We start from the raw sequence: 21,414 nt of genomic DNA on the forward strand, positions 1-21,414 counted from the left end.
TCCATGGTGTGTATGTGTTTTCCTTAATTCAGATTGTGTGTGTGTGTGTGTGTGTGTGTGTGTGTGTGTGTGTGTGTGTGACTTATATAATTTCATTCAGCAAGACTTTAGTTTTTTTTAACTACTGGTTATTGAACCTAGTGATTCAAGCATGCTATGAAAGCATTCTATTGCTGAACGGTAGACCTAGCCGTTATTTAATGATGATTTATACAAGTAATCTTCGTCCAAGTTGATGACACAGAGACTGATCTTTGAAGTCATACTGACTTATAAAACTCTGTGAAAGCTTAATCTTTCTTTGGCCTTCATTTCTCAAAAAGTGAGTTCCAATAATACTACTTTAATAGGTTATTATGAGCTACTACATCAGAAGCTCTTAGAAGAGTATCTTTGTGGCACATTCTAGACAGTTGAAAAATGGTAGTTATTACTATTCAGAGGAGTACTAAGGTGGTCTCCAGTGGTTACAAATGCAACTTTAGGATTAAGATGTTTGCCTAAGGGCAGGGGAGGTAGATGATGACTCAGCAATTAAGAGCACTGGCTGTTCTTCCAAAGGACGATTTCAAAGGCTCAATTCCCAGCACCCACAGCTCACAACTGTCTATGACTCCAGTTCCAGGGGATCCAGCACCCTCACACAGACACATACAGGCAAAACACCCATGCACATGAAATAAAACTAAAACATTAAAAAAATTAAAAATGTCTCTTTGACAGAAGTTTGACTTAAGACTAAGCAACTTTTTTTTGCTTGATATTTTTGAAAAATCCATTTATATCTTATGCTCTCGACAAGGGAGACTAGTCTTGCTTTAAAAAAATGTAATGGAGGGCTAGATAAAATGGCTCAGTGGATAAACACATCCGCTGCTCTTGCAGAGGACCTGGGTTCAATTTCCAGCATTCACGAGGTTGGAATCACACCTACCACAACTTCTAGAGAATCCAACACTCTCTTCTGACTCCTGCTGGCTCTCATGGATACATGGTGCACATACATACACTCAAACAAGTACATTAAATAGACAGCGTCTTAAAATGGAAATATAATTCACTCTAGAAAAAAGTACATAAGTCACAGTATACATGTCAATTATTTTTCATAAGATTTATTTATTATTTTAGTTTTCAGGAGACAGAGGCTCATATAGCTGGTCTTAAGCTCACTGTATAGCTGGAGCTGGACTTGAACTCCTGGTCCTCCTGCCTCTGCCTTCCAAGTACTGAAATTATAGGCATGTGCTTCCACAAACAGCTTCAGAAATGAATTTTACAAAGCACCTTTCACCTGGATAGCCAACACTGTGGAAGACCCCTCATCATCCCTTCTAGGTGCTATACTCCCAAAGAGCAAGATTAGTTTCGTTACTGCCATTTAAAGTTTCTCAGGCATGCTAGCCAAATCTATAATCCCAACTACTCAGAGGGCTTACAGGAGAATAGCTTGCCCAGGGTTTTCAGATCAACCTTGGCAATGGAACAAGATTTCTGTCTCTCTGTCTCTGTCTCTGTCTCTGTCTCTGTCTCTGTCTCTGTCTCTCTCTTAATCAATAAATCCTTTCTATAAATAGAATTATAGAGAGTACATTTGGGTAGCAGCCAAGCTCACCATTATACTACTAATAACAGAACATATTTTTATGGGTTTATCTTCTTTTATAAGATTTTTTTCCAATCATTGTAGATGGTTAATTCTTGTTATATGCATCCCATTGTGTGACTGTATCACTTTCTATTTACAGATACTCTCACTGACTTAGCAAGTTTCCAGTTTAAGCTACTGTGAATGGAGTTTTACAAACATTCGCATACTTGTTTCCTGGTGCACATGTGCAAAACTCTCAGTTGGGTATGCTGCTGTGTATGTGTGTGGTAGTGGTCTCAGAAGGTTATATATAATTGCCTTTAGTGGAAATGCATTTTTTCTAAATGTTTGTGCCAACTTACACATTCAACAGAAATTGAGAGGCATAGGTACCTTGTGACCCATCAATACTTGATATTGTTTGGTAGGTGTGTATATTGTCATTGTTATTTCATTTGAACTTCCCTAATGACCAGTGAAGCTAAGAGCCTTTTCACATTTATTGCCATGTGTATATCTTCTTGTGAAGTGCCTTTTCAGGCCAATTCTCCCATTGAACTGTCTTTCATTAATATTTAGAGGAGAAATATATTTACAGCCTTTGTTAGATTGCATATATTTTTCTTATCTACATTGCCTGCTCATTATAGGTTGTTGTTTTCAGTTTTAATATAGATTAGAAAATGTTTCTTAATGGTTAGTGGGTGCTGCTTAAGTCTTTTCCTAGTCAAGTGTGTTGGCACATGCCTTTAATCCCAGCATTCTGGAGGCAGAGGCAGGCAGATCACTTTGAGTTTGAGGCCAGCCTGGTCTACAAAGTGAGTCCAGGACAACCAAGGCTAACACAGAGAGACCCTGTCTCAAAAAACCAAAATACATCTTTTCCTCTTTCAGTGTTATAAAAAACCATCTATGTGTTCATCTGAAAGCTTGCTATATTCGTTCATTTGGTTTGTTTTTTTTTTTTCATTCATTTGTATGTGGTGTGGGTGTGTCTTTGCATGGATGTGGGTGCACATGCGTCGGTGCTTGTTTCTGGAGGCTCGAGGTTGATTTGGGGAATCATCCTTTATTGTGCTTCCACTTTACTCTTTGACGATGATATGATCCTCAGTCAAACCTGGAGCTCCCTGATATAGCCAGTCTCCAGATTGCTATGGGGAACCCTCTGTCTCTGTCCTTCTAGGGTTGGACTTAAGTCAATGGTGAGCATCTCAACATTGGGCCATCTACACAGTCCCTTTGTTCATTTATTTTACCCCCCAAATATTTAGACATGTAACACACTTGAAATTGTTCTTGTGAAGAGTGTGAGATAGAGGAAAATTTCGTTTTCATTCACAGAGATATGGAATATACACAGCACCACTTACTAAAAAGACCAACATTTCCCCACTGTACATGCTTCTCTTCTAGTTCTTTACATTTTTTTTTACCATTTTTATTTATGTGTGGTATGTATATCTCTGTATGGGTATGTAAATATGAACGGAGGTACCAGAGGAAGCCACAGGTGTTACAGTTCCTGGAACTGGAGTTGTAGTGTTGTGACCTGCCTAACATGGGTGCTAGGAATCTAACTCCGGTCCTCAGGAAGAACAAGTACTCTTTGACGCTGAGACATCTCTCCAGCCCACATGCTTTTTTCATAGGATGCAAGGAAAGCTAGTTAGAAATGGCTAAAAGACATCAAACTTTTTTTTAATTTTCAAGGTTGAAGAGGACAAATGCCAAAATTCTGAATCCGATACAAGCAAGGAGGTCAGTCAATTCAGCTTTGGCTATTTGGGCTTGGGCACCAAGTCAATGGAGGTGGGACAGGTCAGGAACAACGCACATTTGAAGTTCTTGATGAAAAGCAAAGTGTTTGGTTCTGTGGGGGGTATTTTCCACTGTTTTGGGGAGTCAGAGTCAGATAATTTGAATTGTAATCCAAGACCTAATAACATCCAGAACTTGGCCAATAACTGTGTCATAACACAACAGCAGAGCTAATGGGAATAAACGAGTAATATTTTTGTGCATTTCTACTTTATATCTAAGGATGGAAGTTGTTTCATATTCCCTGGTGTTCTTCCTGATACTGTCTATACAGTCAGAGTAAGAGTCAAAACCAACAAGTTATGCTTTGATGACAACCACCTGTGGAGTAACTGGAGCGAAGCCCTGACTATAGGTAAGAGATTACAGTGTCTTACAGTGGAAAACACCGATGGCTGCAAACGAAGGTGAACCACAATATAGGTTGAAAAAAGGCTCGCCATTCTTTCTTCTTGGTGCCAGTATTTAAGATGGAGATTCCAGTATTAGTGTTTAAAATTAATATTTTTCCATTTACTTGCTGTCAAATCACCTAGGGTTAATGGAAAATATACAGTTCTTTGGAAGACCCTATGATCCCCAGGGTGGGAACCTCATCTCTGCTCCTTTTCCATCATTTTCAGTAACTTGAAAAAAACCTCACTGAATACAGGCATCATCAAATCTTCAAGTTGACCCATGCCAGAGGGCTGTCCTGTATGCTAGCTGATAGACTCAGGAGAGTAGCATTGAGCTTGGTGTTATTTAATAGAGATAAGCCTGAATGTAGGTTTGGCAAAGAGAGGATGAGAAAAACCTGTTTGAGTTATGGAGTGGGGTGCCAGAGAAAATGCATGTGTAATATTGGATAGCAGTGTTGATGCAGCTCACTGGGTAAGATAGTATTGCATGGTGGGGCATCAGTGCTTCAGCCCCATCAGAAGTACAAAGTAGGGCTAAGGACATAGCTCCTTTGGCAATGTGATTGCCCTGTAAGCATGAAGAACTAAGTTTAATCCCTGGTACTCACATACAAAAAGCTTAGCGTGGTGGCACACACTTGTAATTCCAGTACTCAGGAGGTAGAGAAAGGAGGATTTCTGGGGCTTGCTGGCGAGCTAATCTAGCTGAGTTGGTGAACTTCAGGTTCAGTGATGGACTTTGTCTTTAAAAATAAAGTAGAAAGCAATAGAGGAAGACATCTGACATTAACTTTGGTTTCTACATACACAGACATTTGCAGTTACATGTGTAAAACACACACACACACACACACACACACACACTCAATGTGGCAGCACCATTCTAAATTTGTGTCTGGTGCATCACATTGTAGGAGATAACAAATGACTGAGTGGAATGACTGACTTGAAAGTGTAATGAGTATGTTGAAAACCTCAACATTCATAAGTAGCAGTATATGAAGCTACCTTGAGAAGGCAGAACAGTTGAATTCTTACATTAAAAAAAAAAGCATTTGCTTTTCTTTTGGTGGCCACTAGGGGCAATATAGAATCAACACAAGACTTTGAAGAGCTGTTAAAACACTCAGGAATCGGTTTTTGAGGAATGTTAGTTCCATGTTCACCAAGAGTCTGAATAAAACTGTGTGGTCAGGCATGGTTATATTATTTATCTGTTGTTGCATGACAAAGTGCACCAACTTTATCTAGGAATGGTGGCTAATACCTGTAATTCCAATACTCATGAGTCTGAGGCAAGAACATTGGCATAAGTTTGGAGGCCAGTCATGGCTGCATGGTGAATCATTGATCAGCCCTGGCTACAATGTGAGACTCTGTCTCAAGGAAAATAAACAGAAAAAACAAAACAAAACAAATGATAGCACAGCTTGCAATACAAGACACCTACCACCCTCTTGTTTCCCTAGGTCAGGAGACTAGCGTGGTTTAGCTAGAGATCTCCCAAGTTTGCATCAGGGCTATAAGCAGGGTTGTGGTCACATCTATGCCAAATGTATGACTGAGGCTGGAGAGTCCACATCTGTGTGTATTGAAGGGGAAAGAAGAAGGAGGAGGAGTGAGGGATGGGGAGGAGGAGGAGGTGGTGGAAGTTGCACAGAAAAGTACTAGGGGAAAGGTCATAGGAAGATGGAGGAAGATACTGGAGTAAGGTAGTCAAAACCAAGAAAACCCAAAGCTTGTGAGAGCTAACCGAAGCTGGGTAAAGGTGGGAGATTATTTGCTAAAACCTTTGGAGAGAGCATGGCCTTGCCAGTATCTTGATTTGAATTTTTCATCTCTAAGACAGTGAGAGAAAACAAATTTTTAAGCATCTAGCTTGTTGCAATTTGTTGCAGTAGGAAAGGAGCATGCACACTTGTTTATTTATTTATCTGTTTGTTTATTTTAGTTCCTTGTCCCCTTAGGCCTCTCCACAGGGCTCCCTTCTGATGCAGAAATCTGCTTTCCCAGTTGAACAATCCTAGCAAGAAAAGGTATATAAGAGAACAGCCTTGTGAAAACCATGGTCTATCATCTCCTATTCTGGAAATAAGAGACCATCATTGGTGCTGTTCTTTTATCTAGAAGTGACTCAATTAGTGCATCCCATGTCAAGAAGGGGAATTATTGGGACTGGAGAGATGGCTCAAAGGTTAAGAGCACTGTCTGCTCTTCCAGAAGTCCTGAGTTCAAGTCCCAGCAACCACATGGTGGCTCACAACCATCTGTAATGAGATCTGGTGCCCTCTTCTGGCTTGCAAGTGTACATGAAGGCACAACAATGTATACACAATATGTAAATAAATCTTTTTAAACAATTAAAAAAAGAAGGGCAATTATTTAAGGATATGAACATTAGGAGTCAAAAATTATCTGGGGGCCTTTTAGAAGCTCCCTAAAACAAGGACAGTAGGACTTGATGGTGCTTTCTAGATACTCATGCCCTTGTAGGGAAGAAGAACATATAAATAGATACATAGCTTTCCATGTATTAGGTGCAGAAAAGTGGAGTTTGTTTGAAGCCTATCTGAGCCTTATCTCCTGCATAGATCTGAGATAATACTGTCTACCAGATAGAATGGCTCAGAGATAAGCACGTCAGAGTACCTGATATGCTGCCAAATATATAGTGGAGGCGTTCTTTAAGAACCATAAATGGTGGTAGTTGTTAGGATTTATTTAAGCAAGCAGTAGTGGGCAGTAAGAAAGTATGGTAGCACATCTTTAAGTAAACAATAAGAAAGGACAGCTGTTATTAATAGATATGACATCTTTTATTTAATACCATCTAAAACAAATTAAGATGTCCTGGTTGTAAACAATCTGTAAGATATTTGCTCATCTAGAAAGCTCAGGCCCCAGAGCAGGATAATTTTCAAACTATTATAAGATAATTGAAGAATTTGGGGGAGATGGTTTGAGGCATAGGAAAGAAATATCTGTGATCTCATTAGCAGGTAGAATTGTGTTCTGGTTTATCAAAGAAAGAAAGAATGAGAGAGAGAGAAAGAGAGAGAGAGAGAGAGAGAGAGAGAGAGAGAGAGAGAGAGAGAGAGAGAGAGAAAGCTTTTAGTTCCCATGTCTTCATGCTTGCCTTCTATTCCGCAGGTAAGGAACCGAACTCCACATTCTACATCACCATGTTACTCATCATTCCGGTCATTGTCGCAGGCGCAGTCATAGTCCTTCTTCTTTACCTGAAAAGGTAAGCAACTGCCCAGGCAGATCTTCCAGCTCCGGCTAGCCCGAGTGCTATGCTTGTGGCTCATCATGCCCGTGTATTATATTTGCTTCATTTTTTTTGCACAATTTATGATCATTCATGCCTCTGACTGAAATGACAGGCGAGTCCTTGTTGTGCTCGTTTTGTGGTAGAGGAGGCATCAAGTGAGTTTCCCACAGCACGGCTCAGGCGTGGCTCTTTGTGTAGTGTTCAGCATTGCTAAATAGACCCTGTGCTGTGCTCATTGACTCCTTTCAGTACCTCATTTATCAATAATTAGTTTGGTAACTCTTGGAATGAGCTTTTAGAAATAGGGGCTTAAGCGGACTAGAAAGACATCTCATTGGGTAAAGGAAATTTCTGAATAAGCTTGGTGATGTAAGTCTAATCCTTGAAGCCTGTGTAAATATTTAAGGAAACAACAATTGCCACAACATTGTCTTCTGACTGCTATATGTACACAGCGCTATGAAGTCGGGACTGGGAGTGAAACTCAGTGGTAGTTTGCATGTTTGAGACTCTGATTCAATTTCCAACACCAACAAAGAAAATGAAAATTAGAAATTGCTAATGAAATGACTTATCTAGTGTTAATGCAAAGCGTGCTGCTGATGCCGCAGGAATGTGAATGCTACCAGATTATCACTAATATATGCTACTTGGTCTTTATTTCTAAGCATGGCGGCACACGCTTTTAATCTCAACATTTGGGAAATGGGTGCAAGGAGAAGCAGGAGTTTAAGTATTCTCAGGTACAAACGGAACTAAAGGCTGCCCTCAGCTCAGTGAAAGCATGCGTCAAAAAAGAGAAAGAACATTTTCTTTCTTGTTACCAGGGTAGAGACGGTTATTTCTCTTACAGTAAATACTCAAGATTGGAATGAAACTATTGATCTGGGCCCAGAAGCAATGTTTAGCATTATTTCAACATTATATGTTACATATCTATTTATATGCTAGCTACTGTTCAAAGTACTAGCCCTATGGTAGTGAATAGAACACAGTCCCTGTCTATTGTTTTAGAGGGAATAGAACACATACATAGTAGGAAGTCAGCTTGGCAGGAGGTAGAATTAGGCAATTATAGAAGATTAATTTCACATAGGGTTGCCAGGGAAGTCTTCTCCAAGACGATGACCGTTTGATGAGAGACTTAAAATAAAGGCATGAGCCATTCAGATATGTGTCTGGATGAAGGAAAAAGTACGTACAAAGGCTCAGGGGGCTCAAGTGAGCTTATCATGTGTGGCTAGAAGAGAAGGAGTAAGGGAGAGTGGCCAGAGAGGAGGCTGGAGAAGCTGGCAGAGCCGGTAGGGCATGACAAGGACCTGAGATTTTATAGTAGGCACGAGAAGAGACCTTGGAATAGTCACACAAGGCAGAGGATTTGTGTGGTCTGTTAATTATAGGCTCATGTCACTTGGTTCCTCAAGAATAGAAGCAGATGTGTTGGTTAGAAGGCATCTGTGTTTGGAAAGAAGGATGAAAACAGTCTGTTTAAAGTTTTTTGGGTTTTTTTTTTTTGAAGCAGAGTCTCACTATGTTACCTTGGATGGCCTGAAATTCTCTATGTAGATCAGGCTGGCCTCGAACTCACAAGAGGTCCAATGGCCTCTGCCTCCTGACTGCTGGCATGAAAGGCATTTAATACTACACATACTAAAAGCAATATGTACTAGAGGGTTAGCCATGGAGGAAGCAAGAAGTGGTTAGATAAATGTGGACTATATTTTGAAAGCCCAAGTTAACAAGATGGAAGTATGAGGGAAATTGAGGATGTCAGCATTTGGTCTTGAGCAGCTGAGTGTCAGTGGCATTTCTTGAGATGGAAGGAACTATAAGGAGCTTTGAAAGAAATGGGAGCTTGAGACCCAGTGGCATTCAGAGGAAGAGGAAGTAGGCTATCCAGATGAGACCTGATAGGCTGTGGTCAGATTGCGGGGAGGTCCTCTTCTGTCACAGACCTAGGGGAGGGGAATAGGGTGGAAGAGGGAAGGTGGGAACAGAAAGATACAAGTGAGGGGATAAGAATAAGGATTTAATCTGAATAAATTATAATAATTATTTTTTTTAAAAGGGGGGATTTCAGTTGTTAACCCACCTGTTGCAGATGCCTAGTAAGTACCCAAGAAGATGTGTCCAGTAGACACTCTGTACATGGGCCTGGAGTTTAAGGAAGAGCTCTAAGGTAGAGATAACATTTGGGGAGTCATGTCATTAGTCATTAAAATGACTACAGCAAGCACTTAGATGGAGATACAGGAGGGCAAAGGACTAAACCATGAGGTACACCTGGAGACACACCCTGTGAGGTGAGGCAGGCCCACAAAAAAAGATTGAGAGCTGGAGAGGAGTGGGCTGAGGATGTCGCTAGGCCGCAGCTCACTTGTCTGGTATGTGTGTCAGTAGGATCGAACAAAACTATGGGAGAGAAATAAAAAGAAAGGCAAAAGCATGAACAGATTTTGGCTGTGTAAAGTGGTGCATGTCTGTAATCCTAGCACTTTGGAGGTAGAGGCAAAAGAATGAGGAGTTCATGAGACCTGATAGGCTGTGACCATATGGTGGAGGAAGAGGTCCCCTTCTATCACAGGCCTAGAGGGAGGGAGGGGGAATGGGAAGATAAAAGTGAGGGGAGAACAATTGAGTTGTAATCTGAATAAATTATTTAAATAAAAAATAAATATAAAAAGGATCAGGAGTTCAAGGTCAGCTTTAGTTGCATATCAAGTTTGTGGAGAGCTTGAGCAACATGAGATGCTGTTTGAACACAAAACAAAAACAAATTAACCCCCCCAAAACAAACAAACAAAACCTAAGAGCTTTTGTTTTTGACAGTGCTGAGCATAGAACCTAAGCCCTTGAACATGCTGTAGGCAAGCACTATAAACTTTACAGCTCAGACAGGCTTTGAACTTGCAACCTTCCTGCCTGAAGCTCCTGAGTAGCTGAGATTACAGGTCTGTGCCAACACACACACACACACACACACACACACACACACACACATACACACACCCCACAGAGTAAAAATTATAAAAAACAAGCTTCTTGTCGACTAAGATGATCTGTTATTTTATTTTTGAGACAGGGCCGCATTGTGTAGCCATGGCTGGTCTGGCACTCACTATGTAGACCTGGCTAACCTTGACCTTCCAGCAGGCCACCCATTGCTGCCTCCTGAGTGCTGAGATTAAGGATGTGTATCACCACGCCTGGCCCCCATTAGTTTTTAAATGAAATAAGTAATTTGTTTAAGTTGATGCCTCATTTCCATCCACACTTGGTGCTCTTACAACACTAATTTCCCAATTGCCATTTAAACATGTTTTCCATATTACTAAAGATGACTTAAGAACAATGACTTGTGTGCTGTGACTTTTTTTTCCAAGACAGGGTTTCTCTGTGTAGCCTTGGCTTCCCGGAACTTGCTCTGTAGACTAGGCTGGCCTTGAACTCAAAGAGATCTGCTTGCCTCTGCCTCTGGAGTGCTGGGATCAAAGCTGTGTGCCACCACCACCCAGTGTGTACTGTGGCTTTTTATATGCCTATTTTAATATAGCTGTGTTTATATGAGACACTCCAATGCACTGGAAAGTTAGATCTAAAAAATTACCTGTTTTTTTTTGTTTGTTTGTTTTAAGGCTCAAGATCATTATATTTCCTCCAATTCCTGATCCTGGCAAGATTTTTAAAGAAATGTTTGGGGACCAGAATGACGATACCATGGTAAGCACAGCATCCATGGGGGATTGAAATAGGGTATGAGATTTTGAACACTGATGATAAAATACACTTGACATTAAATTGACTATTGCAGCCATTGTAAGTATATAGTTCAGTGCCCTTCAGTACATTCTCCATGTTTTACAACCACCATTAGCATCTACTTCTAGAACTTGTTCATCATCCTTAATGGGCATTGTACCTCACCAAACTCTAACTCCCTGTTCTCTCATCCCTTCTGCTGGCAACCACTATTCTATGTTCCGCTCTGTGTGTTTGTCTATTCTAGGTTATCTCACATATATGGAATCATTTGGTATTTGCCTTTTTGAGGTTGGCTTTCTTTGTTTAGTACCATGTCTTCAAGGTTTATCATATTGTAGCACGATTCAGAATTTTCCAGATTGGTTATTGTGTATGTGTATGTATTGTGTGTTGGGCTTACACATGTTGAGGCCAGAGGAGGATGGTGTGGGGGGGACTACTCTATCATTCTTTGCCTTATTCCTTTGCAAAAGGGGTCATCACTGACCCTGCAGTGAGGCTGGTGGGCAGCAAGTGATCCCTGTGTGCCCCTACCCCGACAGCACTAGCGTTACACGCATCGGTAGCCATGCACAATTTTGTAGATGAAAGCTGATATTTCATACTCAGCTTCTCGTGTTTATACAGAAAATTGTCTCATGTAGTGAGTCACCTCCCCAGGCTAAAACTGGTTATTTTTGAGTTATACTTGATGTAAAAGATGAAAGAGTTGATTTAAAAAATGATGGCTACCTAGCCAAGCATACCAGCTAAGGAATTCTCAGGACACCCTGTCTGTCTCAGGTCACTGGACTCCGTCATCTTTCTGAGGAATGAGATGTTTTATCTAAATATGCAGGAGGAAGGGCCTCCTTTGGGAAACTAACCTAATGAATAGGCCTTCAACTTTCAGATACTTTTTAAAATGTGAGGACATAAATACAGATAGGATTAACAGCTAAGACGTACTTTGTTCATACAGTTTCATTAGAAAGCTGGACTCTAAGCACAGAGTGCAGACACACCCCAAGTGTTGGCTTCCTGCAGACTCTCATGCTACATCCTGTGGCTGGGGACTTAAGGCATGGGAGCACAAGAATTTGAGATTTCCGTGATAAATGCACTCACTCTAATGAGATAATGAAGAACATGTATGAAATAAATATTAATAACACTATAGATAGCTTAAATTAGTAATAACAGGCAAAGGGCAGTTCATTTAGAGAAGTGCTGTGGTGTACTAGATAATAGCTGGTGTTCTGGAGTCACAGTGTCTGGATTCAGATATCCACTGTGTCGTTTGCTGTCTTTTTTGACCTTAGGTCACTTGCTTAGCCTTTCTGTAACTTGGTTTTCCCATTTATAAAGTGGTAGTAGGACTGGCACCTGTCTCATGCTGTTGTCTTGCAGATTCAATCCATTCAGAGCACAATAACAATAAAATCTAATAAAAGCATGTCTCACACTTCAGACATGCTTAATGCATGTTAACAATGAGTAGTGCTTTTGACAATTATATGCACTTATTGTTGACCCTCATACTAACAGATAACTCATATTGGCAGTGATGCTATTTGGCTAAGGACAGGAAGTGAAGAGGCTGACAGACTATCAGAGAAGGGTTCTTTTAGAGTACTTTAATTTTTTAAAACCAGATCGCTTTTGTAGAGAGTGGAAATGCTCAGGCCAGGATGCCACTGGGAAGATAGGTCAAGCAGTTTGTAAGAAAGATTATGGAACGGAGGTAAATTTGTTACAAACTAGTGGTCCTTCAACCATAGTTGAGTCATAGTCAACTGGAATTCTTGCCAGAAGTACAGGTTCTGGGGGCCTTGTCTCCAAAAATTCTGTCATCAAATCTGGGAGTGAATCCTACAAATCTGCACATTTTGCAAGAGGCCATAGATTATTTCTGTCCTGGGAAAACAACCTATGTACCATATTGTTTCTCATTTCAACAGATACTCTCATAGATGCTGGAAGCAGTTATTGAGCATCTAGTATATGTCAGGAAGGGCAGTGAGTACTTGGCTTCTGTTGCCTTCTTGGGTCCTCATAACCACCCTACAGTGTAGGTGTTTGTGATGGACAGTGCTGTGAACCTGATGGAATCTGAGATCATCTGGGGAGAGAGGCCTTTTGAGCTTCCTGTGGGGGAGTATCTTGATTATATTAATTGATAGGAGAAGACCCATTTTAACTGTGGATGAGACTATTTCCTGAGCAGTGGCTCCTGGAAGTAGAGAAAGCAAGCTGAGCATTAGCATGCATTTATCTCGGTTTTCTGCTTGTGGGTGCAAGGTGATTAGCTGCTCCAAGCTCCTGTTGCCTTGATTTCTCTGCCGTGATGGACTGTGCCATGAGCTGTGAGCTAAAAACAAATCCTTTCTCCTTAAGGTTGCAAGGTCGAGAAACTTGGCCATAGTCACACAGCTGGTTGGGGGTGAGATCCTAGAGCTCCGTTGCTTTTGTTCCTGTGCTTTGTTACTTCTTGTATGATAGAATGCTCATCCTCAAGTCCCTCATTGTCCTCTATGGGGTCGGGTTGACAGGATGAGATGGTTAGGATAGAGGAGTTTTGAGAAAAAGACTTGGGGTCATATTATGAGTAGCACACACTGTGAGAAGATATCAGGTACAAGCAATACTATTCTCGCTCTAGGAGGATGGGTTAGAGAAACAATGTCCATGCATGGCATCAAGGTGAAAGTAGGCCTTTCAGTATATATTTTTGTTTGGCCAGCCTGACTTCCTTTAACCTCTTTCCATTTGGAAGAGCAGCAGGGCATGCGCTCTTCATTCACTCCCACTCTGCCATTTCCAGTTCCACTGTGCTGTTATGTATTGGCCTCAATGCCAAGCTGTGGCAAGACATTTGACTTTGCTCCTCTTCTCAACAGGTTGGAGACTAGCTCAAATGTCACAGTGCAAATGCCCAGTGTCTGTGGGCAAACGCCAAATTCACAGCACATGCCGGCCAAAACACTACTGAGTTATGTGGTGATTTGAATATAAATGATCCCCGTAGGCTTGTGTGTTCAAACTGTTTCAGCCTTGTTGGAAGCGGGTTGCCACTGAGGATTCTTAGGCCCACTTCAGGCCCAGTAAACTCTATGTGGATTAGGTATGAGCTCTCAGCTACTGCTCCAGTGCCATGCCTGCCTACGTGTCTGCTGCTATGCTCTCTCACATGATGGTCAATGGCTCTAACCATTTGGAACTGTAAGCCTGCTCTAAACTTGTCCTACAAGTTGCCTTGGTCATGGTATCTCTTTGCAGCAATAGAAAAGTAAATAAGACAAGGTATAAACTGCCAGCCTAATGCATTACTAAAAAAGAAACAATATCTAGTTCTTAACAAGAAGATAAGAAAGTGGCATTTGCCATACAGTACTACTGGCCCCACATACAGGGCAAATGTCCCTTGTCTGAACTGTTTGAAATCAGAAGTATTTTTCCAGAGTTTAGAGTATTACATATATTTTACTAGTTGGTCATACTAGATCTGATAATCAGAAATCCAAACTACAGAACTTTTTTTTTAATGACGGAGTCTCACTATGTAGCTCTGACTAGCCTGGAACTAGTCTGGCATTGAACTCACAGAGAACTATCTGCCCTGCTTCCTGAGTGTTAGGATGAAAGGCATTTAACACCGCACCCAGCCAAAATATAGACCTTTTAAAGAAAACTGTTTCAGATTTCGTCACATTTCCAAACTTGGGTGTTTAACCTGCATGTCCTTCATTGACAACAACCTGGTAAAATATAAGGAGCACCTTTACTCATGTAAATGTACTCTTGGAAATACATATTCAGGGAATAAGCAAACAATGGCGCAAGAATGCTCGATGTATCACTTTGTTCTACTATGGAAATCTAAAACCAATGAGCTACCAATAATTAAGAATTGATTTTAGCTGGGTGAGGTGGCATAAGCTGTAATCAGGGAGGCAGAGGCCAGCCTGGTCTACAAAGTGAGTCCAGGACAGCCAAGACTGCACAGAGAGACCCTGTCTTAAAAAAAAATTTTTTTTAATTTTATTTTCAAGAACAAAAATACAGTGAGGAAAATAGTAAGAGAACTAGTAGTTAAATACAGTGAATATAACATATAAATAATTACTATTAAAAATTAACAGATGAGACAGACAATGGTGGTGCACTCCTTTAATCCTAGCACTTGTGGAGCAGAGTCAGGCTTAGTCTACAGAGTGAGTTCCAGGACAGCCAAGGCTGTACAGAGAAACTCTGCCTTGGAAAACCTATATATATGTATAACATTATATATGTTATATGAACCAAAATAAATGAAATAATGAACATGAAATATTTGACTCTCATAAATGACTGTCCCAAGTGTCAGAAAAGTTTGATAAAACATCTAGAGTGAACCTTCATGTTTAAGGATAGTGAAAATTTAACAGCTTTCAGATGAAAGAACTGTTTACTTTAATATAAGATGGGTACAGTCAAACATTCTATCCACAGCAGTTAGATAGGTAATAGCATCTCAAATTTATTTTTTAAGTTAGATTTCAAAGAATATCATCTCACAAAAAACACCTATAAGAGTACAAAACAAATTATAAATATGTAGTGAATAACAATCCCAATTTTTAGAAAATTGCATTAAATATATATAGGAGAATGAACAGAAAGAACTAGGTCGGAGGGATTATGGTTAGCTGATGCTCTATTTCCTTGAAATTTCCAAATTGCTATAATAAGCATGTATTACTTTTTACAATGAAAGAACCATGTACAAATCATTAACAAGGAGGAAGACTATTGTAGTCAGCCAGGTCTGGGAGATAATGGAGACGCGGACTTACATGGCAGCAGAGGAGACTGCTAATAAGACCGACACATTATTAAAGGAACGCACCCTGACTTGGTGACTCTGTGTGGGTGATGAAAGGTAGGGAGACTAGAAAATAATTGTAAGCTTTCAGTTCTGGGTGATTGCGTGAACGATGGCAACACTGACGGCAGAAGCAGATCAATTATCTTTCTCAGAGATGGGAAAATTGCGGGGGATTTTTCAATTTGCTGTCTAGAGGATAATATGTTGTTTTTGTCCCAATGAGTCAGATAATTCTGTAATTTTCTGAGCTGGATATACTGAAAAGATGGACCACTGAAAGCATGAGATATGTTTACCCGTGGTGACTGTAGACCATTAAACAAAATCAGTTTTTTCAAACTAAAAGTATAATAAAATAATGCCACACATGGGAAAGGGTAAGGGAACAATTTTCTGTCTGCTTTTAAGCAAATGAGTAATCTGCTTTTGTAAAAGAAAAAGTTCTCTTTGTGTTGGGGGATTCTGTACAGTTGAACAACTTTGGGGAGTCAGTCCTCTCATTTCAACACTATGTGTGTTCTGGGGGGTTGAGCAGCAGGAGCTATAATCTGCTTTCTGCGCATAGAAGTAGTCCTCACAAGTGATGTGCATGCAGTAAAAAGGCAACTTTTTCCTTCTACACTCATTTAGTCACAGAATAAACATGATTTTAGGTGCTGTCTAATGAGACACATGTTTATGTACCTAAGTCTTACCTTGAGTTATAAATTTGCAAAGTCCTAGATTCTTTTCTAACATCCTCACTTTAGCGATGGGGACTTTGGGGGTCACTGAGGAGACTCTAATGGTACAGGAGGGACTACAAAACCTGAACTAGAACCAAGTAGCCCAAAGATGTCATCTCCTAATCTGAAGAAAGAAGCCATGATTTTAAAACACCCATTACTTCCACACAAATGCCATCAATAACGCTGCTTTAAAATCTATTAAGTTGTGACTACAAATAAATCTTCAGTGCAGTTTCCTTAAGGCTTCTAGTGTTTTGATGCTGTTTTGTTCATCACCACAGTAACAGTTTGGCTAACAGCATTTCTTCCTGATGCTCTTCTATTTGTCTTTTCCATGAGACTAATTGGGCTGCTGGCCACATTCAGGGATGGGGAGGGGATTGCAGAGGGAATTGCTTCTCTTCCATATCTGTGTTTCTTGCATCCATTAATAAAGAAAACCACATTATTCATCGCACCTTTCTCAGCAGGAAACTGTGCTGTGTCTTTTTACATACCCAGTCACAAAGTAGCTTTTAAATTTCCAAACATTTAATATTTTTGCTTCAGTATATGATTTCCTCTGCATGCAAGACACCATCACGGTGCCTTAAAGATTATAAATTCCTAGTATCAGCTAAGGCTCAGGCCCTGCTCGAATTTTTTCAAGTGTCTAAAGGCAAGTGCCATTAAATTAACCCACCATTAGTGAGTCTAAGATTGAGCACTGTTTTTAGGGTTCCCTCCTGTTACTTGCACTCACCCCAAGTCCCTGGCCCATGTGGAGAGACTTTGTTGGGTATTGTACCGATGCTATTTACACCAGTAGATATTGTTGCCTTATTCAGTTTTTAGGTGATGTTAAAGGACAGTTTTCTCATTTTCTCCTTTCAGCTACATCATGTATAAATCTGCACCTTTCTGTAAAGCATTGCTTTTTGGTTGTCAGCTAGGCTCTTTGGCTGCTCTGAAATTCAATTCCTGCTAAAAGGGCAGAACGCATGCCTAATTTTCCCCCTTATTGGTCTTTAAAATGAGGAGTTGGGTTAATAGCCATAACAAATGGTTTGAAATTAGTCTCTTTCATGCAAAATTCAACAGTACTCTTAGATGTGGAGCTCTCCAATTTGTTCTGCTCAGCCTTTTGTTTTATACTGTTGCTCAAAAGAAGACTAGGGTATGAAATAGGTTCGTTTGTGACCAGAGGCTAGTGTTTTTACATGGTGCTCAGTTGCATGAGGCTTGCTGTACTTCAGTAGACACTGTGGGAAATATTATAATCAAACTAGAAAATAATGTTAGATTCAGACTTGATAATTCATAATACTCCTGAATTTATTGCTTTCAGTATGAAAACCCACAATGTTTTCCTCTCTTGTCACTATTCTATTGCTGATGACCCATTTCTCTTATTTTAAATGACAGATTAAGGATTGAATTGTGGACTGGTAATTTTATGGATTTTAAAATTAGACTGGCCTAAAATTCATAAAATTGAATACTAGGTCAATGTCTTTATTTATTCTTTCTCACTTACGTGGGCATATTTTACACAGTGCTGAGAGAAGGGCCATGGTGCTAATAAAGATTTTTTTAAAAAGACAGTACACAATGCATTGCAGTTATCCCATGTATTCTGTATTGTAATACAGCTACCCCCTACATCCTCCCTTATTCCTTCCCATCTCAATCAGCTCCACCCCTTCTTTTTCTTACCATTCCCTTTCTTGGATTCATGAGTTTTGGATTTCTTTTGTAACCCATTTCACTTAACCAGGGACATCTGTGTGACTACCAGATTGGGAGTATTCATTGGAACACGATACGGTTAAAAGCAATGACTCCTCACTCTTTATGAATCAACCAGTAAAAAATAGTCAACAGTGAGAGATAAGATAAGGTCCCTTGAGTCTTTCCTTTATGTGTGTGTGTGTGTGTGTGTGTGTGTGTGTGTGTGTGTATGAAATTGTCAAAGAATAAATTTTATCAATAAAAAAAATAATTAAGAGTGTTTGGGCTGCAGTGATGGCTCTAAGGTTAAGGTAACTTATTGTTCTTACAGAGTACCAGGGTTTGGTTCCCAGAATCCACGTGGCATAATCTTACAACTCTTTCAAACTCCAGTTCCAGGAATCTAGTTCCAGAAAGGCCTTCTGGCCTCCACAGGCACCAGGCATGTATATGGTGCATGCAACATATATGCAAACATTGAACGGAAAAGACTGTCCTTACAGACTGCTTCTAATACAGTTATTGCCTTATTGAAACATTTTTAAAATGTTTTGTTTTGTTGGGTTACAGGATCTCATTCTCAGCTCAGGCTTGTCTCCAACTCCCTATATAGTCCAGGATGGCCTAGAATTATTAGCAATCCTCCTGCCTCAGCCCCCTGAGTGTTGGGAATACAGGCATGAGCCATTACTAGTGGCTTCCAAATTGCTTTTCCCCCTTATCCAACACAGCATTGTATATGTGTATGTTTTAAGGAAGCTTCTACAGTAGTAAATTATAAATGTTGTTTTTATTCATCAGATGTGAGATGAGATGTGAGCCATTCCCAAGCCTTTCTAGCTCTTTCTGAACTCTTGGTGGCTGGTTCAATTCATCAGTTCTGGCCTAAACTCCTCTCCAAACTGATTCAAACTGGCTTCTCTTGGCTTCTGACTTAAATACTCTGCCTGGCCTCAAACTAATTTTGGCAATATGTTTTGATCTTATGGCTCTTTCTTATTCTCTGGCTCATCCTGTCTTCATCTGTGTCCAGCCTGTTCTCTCTACAACCTGTCTCTATAAAACTGTCCTGGTAAGAAACTCTCCATAAAATCTCTTGCCTTGCACTGCTCTTAAGTAGCCTTTCTTTCTGTCTTCTTGTGAGAGTCGGACATATACTATCTCATTCTATCAAATCTTTCTCTGATTCATCACTTTGTTGGCCCTCAGTTAGACATCACTTTCAAACATGGCTGCTTCCTTCTATAAACTAGCATTACCTTCACTGTTTGGAATTAAAGGGGTGTACTAAGGGTGTGTCTGTATTCCAGCCAGATCATACGGTAATCCAGAGCATGTCAGCATTCTAGCTGGGTCATGTAGACCTAGAAGGTCTTTGGCTGTGATCCCTTGCAAAGTAGTCATGTTGCTGGATTAAATTCCTCTATAGTAGGTTTCCATATGACCTATTCTAAATGTTTTCTATAGTGTTAATTTTCCATCCATGGATTCCTTCTTCTAGCCTGTTCTCCCATCTGCTATCCAGTTTAACTCTTCCTGTCCTATTATTAATTTTAAAGCCTCTTTACCAATGTATTGTCTCCTTTCCATTTCATGGCCTTTCCCATGGGATTTTAGTAATTTCCCAGCCTTTATGGGTATTCCAAATGAACCAAACATATCTGAAGATTCAATGCTAATATCACAGATAAGAGAAAGCATATGATGTTTGCCTTTCTAGGTCTGGGTTAGCAGGGCTCAGGGATCTTTTCAGAAGAGGGAGAAGAAAGATTGTAAGAGCCAAAGATGATGGGTAATCAAAAGGAAGCTGTTTTCCAAATACAGCAGGGCAGCTTGACACTGAACTCACAGTGGTTATGACAGCATACACAAGAAATTCTTTAAAAAGAATAAGCCAAAACCTCAAAACAAAACAAAAAACCCAATGCAACAACACCCACAAATACACACAGAGAGAAGGAGTCCTGTCTTCACTATCTTAAATGAGTTTATATACTTCCTTATGGTATAAAATGTTAAAGACATCTGACAATATAATATTATTTCTGAATTAAAATATTTGAGTTTCCACAAAATATAATAATCTTACAAAAACCATACTTGGTGTTTACTATTCTGTGTAGATTTTTTTTTCAGATACAGATTGAACACCTCTAATCTAAAAATCTAAGTTCCTGAATGCTGGAATATCTGAAATGTTTTGAGTGCCAGTATAATGACCCAAACTGTCTTTTATGCACAAAATTGTAATGTATATATCATTATTTTGAGTTATGGCCATTTAGTATATATAAAACATCAAAGAATTTTGTGTTAAGACTTGGGTCCCATCCACACAATATTGATGTGTGTGTGTGTGTGTGTGTGTGTGTGTATGTGTGTGTGTGTGTGTTTTGGAACAAATTCCCAAACCCTGAACACTTTATTGTTTTCTTTGGCTTTCTTTTATATTTGTCACACCCTCTTGGATAATTGTATAAATCCTCCAGTTCACCTTCTACTTGTCTGAAAACATTATCTAATGATTTGTTGTGTTTACTCGCCTATGTTCCCTCTAGCTTAGTCTTCATTTCTGAAATGAAATTATTATTTCCCTTTACTTCTAATTCTTTCCTTAGTTTTCCCATCTTATTTCTGAATCCCTCTCATTCTGAATTTTTATACATTCTTTAATGGGCTTCATAACATCTCATTCCATGTAAAATTTTCTTCATATAATTTTAACACATTAGGGGCTATAGTTTTCATGGGCAAATTTCTGGCAACTTATAATTCTGTGAGGATGTTATTCTGTTGTTCATTTTTATGTGAAAGTAGTTTCCTAAACTTTGAGAAAGAGGCTTCTCTTAGGTCCATTGTTTTACTAATTTCATGACCATAGAGCCCCCCTTCTATTGCTTTAGAGAAAATTTCAAAATTGTAATATGAATGACTTCCCACCTGCCTCCTTTTGCTTCTCTTTGGCTCTGGGGGGGGGGGTAGTGTTGGGACAGGGTCTCATATGCAGCCGTGACTTGCCTAGGACTTACTCTGTAGTCCTGGCTTCCCTTGAGCTTACAGTGTTCTTCTACCTCTCCTTCCCAAGGGGCTGGAGTTCTAGGCAGGAGCCACTGTACCTGGCCTTTTTTCTCTTTATAATTTCTTTCTCTGCCCCTCATTCTCTCCTCTCCATCCCTACGTTCATCTGGATCTCTCCTTTCTTTTTTATGTATTTCTTTTCCCTATCCTGCCAATCAGTCTCTTCTCAGAGTGCAGCCTCCTCCTGCACAGGAGCGGAGGAT

General features: G+C 39.9%; 1 protein-coding gene across 1 annotated transcript in view; it reads left to right on the forward strand.

The window, feature by feature from the left end:
• The window catches only part of IL13RA1 (interleukin 13 receptor subunit alpha 1), a 62,138-nt gene that overhangs the window by 35,640 nt on the left and 5,084 nt on the right, over positions 1-21,414 (forward strand). The window contains exons 7-10 of the mRNA XM_084790548.1: positions 3,305-3,352; positions 3,635-3,767; positions 6,964-7,060; positions 10,723-10,807. Of these exons, the coding sequence (XP_084646674.1) occupies positions 3,305-3,352; positions 3,635-3,767; positions 6,964-7,060; positions 10,723-10,807 (363 nt within the window). The remainder of the gene's footprint in view (positions 1-3,304; positions 3,353-3,634; positions 3,768-6,963; positions 7,061-10,722; positions 10,808-21,414) is intronic.

Source organism: Acomys minous (assembly GCF_964271855.1).
Source record: "Acomys minous genome assembly, chromosome: 7".
In the NCBI taxonomy this organism is placed as follows: Eukaryota; Metazoa; Chordata; class Mammalia; order Rodentia; family Muridae; genus Acomys; species Acomys minous.